Source organism: Nicotiana attenuata, chromosome 1, assembly GCF_001879085.1.
Source record: "Nicotiana attenuata strain UT chromosome 1, NIATTr2, whole genome shotgun sequence".
Taxonomy (NCBI): domain Eukaryota; kingdom Viridiplantae; phylum Streptophyta; class Magnoliopsida; order Solanales; family Solanaceae; genus Nicotiana; species Nicotiana attenuata.
Window position 1 is genome coordinate 101,110,806 of NC_031989.1, and position 6,642 is coordinate 101,117,447.

The 6,642-nt window shown below is 34.2% G+C and overlaps 1 protein-coding gene across 1 annotated transcript; it reads left to right on the forward strand.

Moving 5' to 3' along the window:
* LOC109231253 (IRK-interacting protein) lies at positions 3,492-6,093 on the forward strand. The gene has a single exon (XM_019396856.1). The coding sequence runs from the start codon at positions 3,957-3,959 to the stop codon at positions 5,325-5,327; it is 1,371 nt and encodes a 456-aa protein (XP_019252401.1). The 5' UTR covers positions 3,492-3,956; the 3' UTR covers positions 5,328-6,093.

The following is a 6,642-nucleotide window of genomic DNA, read 5'->3' on the forward strand; positions in this document are numbered from 1 at the left end:
GGGGGGGGGGGTGTAAACGACTTATCAAACGTAGAAAAGAAATAATATAATAATGCAATGAATAAATTAAAGGAACTCACTATCAGGTGATATCTGGTTTATTTATTTATTAATTTATTTTCTGTTAGTTTAATTTCCACTATCTTTGGGGACATTGGTGATTAAACATTGGAGGGATTTTTCAAAGATTAGCCAGGAAACTTTTCATGTTTTTGTCTTCTTCGTTTAAATAATAAACTAGAGCAAGTGCACAGCTCAAAGAATCAACTGGCCAGTGTGAAACTGATGACAAAAATGAGAAAATAAAACAAGTCCCTCGAACATCGAATAAAGAATCAACCAATAAAACCTCGGTAGGATTCCGTATCCCAATAATAAGGCTTAGGAAATAGTGAACCTAAAATCACCTCGTTTTGTACAAGTCCAAATGAAAAGTTTAATTGTACATTACATATGTTATAACCAAAAAAACTAAGAGTATTTGGATATTCTGCCCTTTATACTAGCAAGTTATCTAAATTCAATTACACAATAATTGTCTGTTGTAAGTATGGATTTTTAACTTGCATGATAAAGTAAGTTAGTATAAAATGTTAAATAAGAGTGTTCGTGCAAAAAGCCCTATACTATACGTATATACAATTTAAATTATGTTATTAAATGCTTTAATTAAAGTGAAAAATACAGATGAGCATGCATGTTCGACCTCTTTTATGAAACAACGAGATGAAGATTCCTTAGAAAATATCTTCATAAAAAACTATAATGTTGTGATTAATGATAATTTATTTTTAAAATTTGATCAAAATCATGATTCGTTTCAAGTCCATTGTGCTAGACTTGATGTAACGAGGCTTTCTGTAGGTAAGTATCCCATAATTTTGATTTTATATGCATAATGTTGTCAATCTAGAACCTTCTTCGGCATAATCATACTACTTATCTTTTGGAAGATGTGCTTTTCAAGCATGCGCTGGATATACGTTTTAGGTATAATAATGCTGCATTATAACTCACTCAACAATTAATTAATATCTCTCATGAAGATTTCTGTTTTCATGTACTAAAATGCAATTGCCAATTTGTAAGAATTAAGTCATGATTAATAAAAACAACCAAAAGAAAAATAAAGAAAACTCCTCTTTCCTTTTCTCTGTAAAGGACAACATGGTGCCCAAAGCGTCGTGCAATCACATTCTAAGGGATATAATGTAGATAACCTATTCGAGCGTAAGTATTAGTAACTACTTTCACGACTTGAACCTGTGACCTAGAAGTCACACGGAGACAACTTTTCAAAAATTCCACTATATGGTAAATTAATTGTTTGTATTTGGAAATTCTCAATATGTTTATTGTAGAGATTACCACAACCAATTAAACTATTTTTCTTTCAAAAATTTCGAGATCTAAGAAGTGTTTCCAAGAAAATAGCAATATATTAACTATATAGTTGTAAACTATTTAATTTATTAAAGACAGTATCCCCATACGTATCAAATGGTTCCAAGAACTTTAGAATGAGAATAATATGTTCACCACCGACTCATTGCATTGCGCAATTTTGTGAAAAAGCAGAATATTAGCAATTGTACCATTATTTAGTAATCTATAATTTAGCTTTATTCTTTAGTACTAGTTTCATTAAATTATGTTTCTTATTTAGATTATTATGGTTAATAACAATTAAGGTATAGTTGTTGCCAGTTTGCTTGGAATAATAGATTCTTAAGTACCCGCACCCACTCACTTGGGGGCCCCCCCTCTCACACCTCAAGTCAAACAGTGTCTGTATAATACCTAATGTTTCTTTTTATGGTATTTGACTGGATTCATTATTTGGACCCCACTATTATTAAACTGAAACAGTGCCTACCACCTGCTTTATATCTTCAATTATAATTAAAGGCCATATTTTCCTAGTGCATTCCCACGGTGAAAAGAGAGAAAATCAATAACAAAATGGTGCAACGGTAAAATTATATATATCTGATTTATAAGTAACATAAAGTCTTTATATTGCAGTCCCCGACCCCATTGCACGTTGGCTCATGCAGTGATCCACTTTCCTATATTGCCACAGTTCTGAAAACTCTCGTACACCTTCCACGACACTCCACCATTCTGCCACAAATCTTGCAAATTCTCATTTTTCATTCTTAAATTATGTGCCCGAAATACTGATACGTGATAAGTAAGTAGTCAAATAATATTCTTTAGAGTATTTGGTCAAGTTTTTAAAATTAATTTATTTTGAGAATATTGTAAAAAAAATCTTTTTGAAAACATACTTGTGGAAAAAGGTATTTTATATTTGACAAATAGCCTGTTTGGTTATTTTAGCCAAAAGTGTACTTTTGTTCCAAATTATCTTTTTCCAAAGTTAAGATGTTTAGTCAAGTTTTTAGAAGGAAAAAATATATACGAGTAGAAGGAGAAACGGTTTTTGAGAAATAAAAAAAATAATTTCTCCCCAATTTTTTTTTTAAATGTAATTTTTAAAAGTTTGGTCAGATACTAATTGCTACTTAAAAATATTTTTTGAATTAATTAGCCTAACACAAATTGCTTCTCATAAAAGTATTTTTTTTGAAAAGCACTTTTGAGAAAAATACTTTTCAAAATAAGCTAATTTTAAAAACTTGGCCAAACAGGCTATAATATATTTGAAAAGTACTTTTGCACAACAATTTATATGTTTGGCCAAATTTTTAAAAAGATACTTTTAAGTCAAATTACGAATAAGAATATGAAAGAATTTACTTAATAGTTGATATAATTTAAGTAGATAAATAATATTAAATATTTATTATAAATATTATAATTAAATTTTATTTTGTTTTAAGTATTTCAAATTATTTCTAAAGTATAGAAAATAAAAATATTTTTTTGACTTACAAAAAAAAAGAAAATATGATATTGATACACCCCAGGCAAACGACCGTTAATGTACATTGGAATGCTTAATTTGTCAAGACGATGACAAGGTTGTAAAGTACCGCGGGAAAGAGCTTAAAAAAGTAGAACACGGTGGAATCTATGTTTATTGTACTGTTTAGGTTTTATTAACTTCTTTAGTAAAGAACAAATTTGCCGAACATGCTTCACAAGAAAGGACCGTGCATACCATCTGTAATGAAAGGCTAAACCAAGGTGGACCGTAAACTTATTTTCGTGTGATTTATAGTTAAAAAGTTTACCCGTAAAAGTAACCATTAATCTTTGTATTACGGTAGATTATCTACGTCATATTCTTCAGGTGTGAATTTCTTCGAACCCTGCGTAAATACATAATGCTTTGTACACCAATTTTTTTTTTTTTTTTGAATGGTAAATCCTCAGCTCACTACTCATGCAGAATCATTAGATCATAGGTTGAGACTTGTGCTCAAGAAGGATCCATGAAAGAGAAAGGGAATCGTATGTTTACATGAATGATGTTAGAAATCTTTGCTTTAAATATACACTCTAACTTTCACTCTCTTAAATGACCAGCAAATTATTTCAGGGGTGGTTGGACGTATTTATTAATTTTCCCTTGTTGCTTTCCTTTCTCCAAAAAAAAAAAAAAAAAAAAATTGATTTGAGATTTTCTACTGCTACTATCTTAAGCTTATTAAAGTCTGCATATGCACATCAATAGTAATGATTTCTCTTTCTCGCGCCAAATCTTTGCCTTTTACCATTCACCTCGAACGTATTCCTTCACCTTCAACCTTGAGTCAAATAAGAGGAACTCTGCTTTTCCCTCCTTTTCCCTCTGCCATATCCTCTCTTTAATTTCCCCTCTTTTTTAGACTTTTTCAGCACACCCTTTTCCTTTTCCCTCAAATATTTTCGTCCTTCAGTTCACACTTTAAACTTCAAACACTCCATTTTTCATGTACTAAAATTAAATCACCCATTTTTTCCCCACTCTGCATTCCTCTGCATCATCATCAGCTCATAAAAATCAAATGGATTCAGTGAGACCAACTCCAGCTCCAACTAAAAGCAAGCTAGCAAAGACATTTCACAGAGTAATCCATGGCAAAAAATCCTCAAAACCATTCTCCAACAATGGGTTCTGCCTCCTCATACCTCAAGAAAAGCTCAGGTGTTGTGAGTCACAACACTTTGACAAAGAAGAAATTGAAGAATGCAAAGAACATTCCAAGAACAAAGCTGTTATGGAAGCCTTCGTTGCTAAGCTTTTTGCCACAGTTTCCTCTGTTAAAGCTGCTTATGCTGAGCTTCAGTTAGCTCAGTTTCCTTATAACAGTGAAGCAATCCAAGTTGCAGATCAAGCTGTGGTAAATGAACTCAAAGCTTTATCTGAACTCAAACACAGTTACCTCAAAAAACAAATTGATTCTTCACCACCCCATGTAACCCTAATGCTTGCTGAGATTCAAGAACAGCAATCTGTCATGAAAACTTACGAAATTACTATGAAGAAAATGCAAGGTGAAATTGAGTCCAAAGGACACAACATATCCTCTCTCCAAAATGAGCTACAAGAAACCATTCAAAACAACAAATCATTAGAGAGAAAGCTTAACGCTAGTGGATCATTTTCGATTCTTGATAATGTCAAGTTTTCTGACGTAAACCCTAAAGATTTCATCATGGTTTTGCACTATGCCATGAGATCTATACGCAACTTTGTCAAGTTCTTGATTAAGGAAATGGAGTCTGCTAACTGGGATATTGACGCTGCTACAAACTCCATTCAAAATGGTGTCACTTTCCACAAGAGTAATCACAGGGCATTTGCCTTTGAATCCTTTGTTTGCAGGGAGATTTTCAGTGGGTTTAACGAGCCTGCATTTTCTGTTCAGAACGATGATTCTTTTGTTTCAGGCGGGACAAATCGCCGGAGTTTCTTCTTTGAGCAGTTCAAGAAGCTAAAATCTGTGAGTGTAGCCCATTTTCTCAAGCAAAATCCTTCTTCTCTGTTTGGTAAATTCTTGAAGGCTAAATACCTTCATTTGGTTCATCCAAAAATGGAGTTTTCATTCTCCGGGAACTTAAATCAGAGGAAACTTGTGAACTCCGGCGAGTTCCCGGAAACAGAGTTCTTCAAGGTTTTTAGCGAGATGGGGCGGCGCGTGTGGCTTTTGCATTGCTTAGCCTTCTCTTTTGATCAACAAGTTAGTATTTTTCAAGTGAGGAAGAACTGTAGATTTTCCGAGGTTTACATGGAAAGTGTCACGGACGAGATTTTTTCAGCTGCCGGCGGCGAGTTCAAGGTGGCGTTCACGGTGGTTCCCGGGTTTAATGTTGGGAAAACAGTGATACAAAGTCAGGTATATTTATCTCCGATCACTCCGCCGGCCAAGCGCTAGTGGTAAATAAATATTAGAGGAAGTTAAGTGAAGTCATATCCTCACTCGCGACAACTCCCACGCGCCTCCTCAAGTGGTGGAGCTCCGCCTAAGCATGTAAATAGTTGGATCAGCTATCAACTTTCATCAATAAAATGAGTTGATCAAACAATTTACATGGCACACTGAGTAATACTACTAGCTTACTACCCAAGAGGGAGGCGCGTGAGAGTTGGCGCGGGTGGGCTTAAAGGTACTGATTATCGTCTCGAAAATGATTGGGGGGGGGGGGGGTCCAAAGCAGCAAAAGTGGGCTTTTGGGCCCACACGCGAAAGTGGTTCAGGGCTTTCAAAGGAGGGAAATGAACTGGATTTTGGAGTATAGAGTGGGCGGTGAGACAAAAGGCAAAGTAGGCTCAGTCAGGTTGTGGGCCCAATAAGCGTATGTCTTTGTTTCTTTGCTATCAAAAGTAAGAAGAGCATGTGGGACCCCTTGTTCTGTGCTTAGAAAATTGCTAAAATGTTGTTTATTCTCAGATGTACGTTAAAGAATGATAGACAATATGCCTGCAACTTGCATATGAGATTAATGTGTATAAAAAAAATTAGGTTAAGTATTATATACATAATATAAATATATGATGGTATCTTTCCTTAGAATCTCGGGTCTACTTGCACACAATTTCTTATTTCCTTGTAATTTCATGTGTGCGAGTGGTGGTGTCATAATGCTCACATTTCATTATGTATGAATATGGTGGATTGTGTAATGTATATTTTTTTTTAATTCTCCTCTCCTTCTGATGTTGAAGCTATTGCTCTTTTGGTAACCGGTGACTCAAACCCACGACCTTGAGATTATGTAGGTGGAGAAAGCTGACCATCGGAGCAACCTCTCTTGTCGTGTAACGTACATTAGTTCAATTTTTTAAATTTGGACGTCGAAAGAACTTACTCTTTCTGTCTTAAATGAGCGTTTAGGACAATAGCGAATCCGTTACTTTGGTTCAAGGAATTCATCCTTTTGCTGTAAAATTATATTGCATCCATAAGCAATTTTTTTTATTAAATATATATGCATATTATATGTTGAATTAAATTAACTTCTTCGTGTTACTCTTTTATGTTTTGAAAATCATTAGTGAAAATATTGCTCCGCCATCGGTCTATGATATTTAAAATTGTACTTTATGAATCTAACTACGATCTTCATTCGTAACCATTAATGGCTTTCTGAAAATTTGTCATTATTTTCTAGTAAAGTCGGAATAAATAATGGTCTAGCGATGACGGAACAGCGGGATGAGATTAACTCCACCAGTAGAGGCCAGTATCG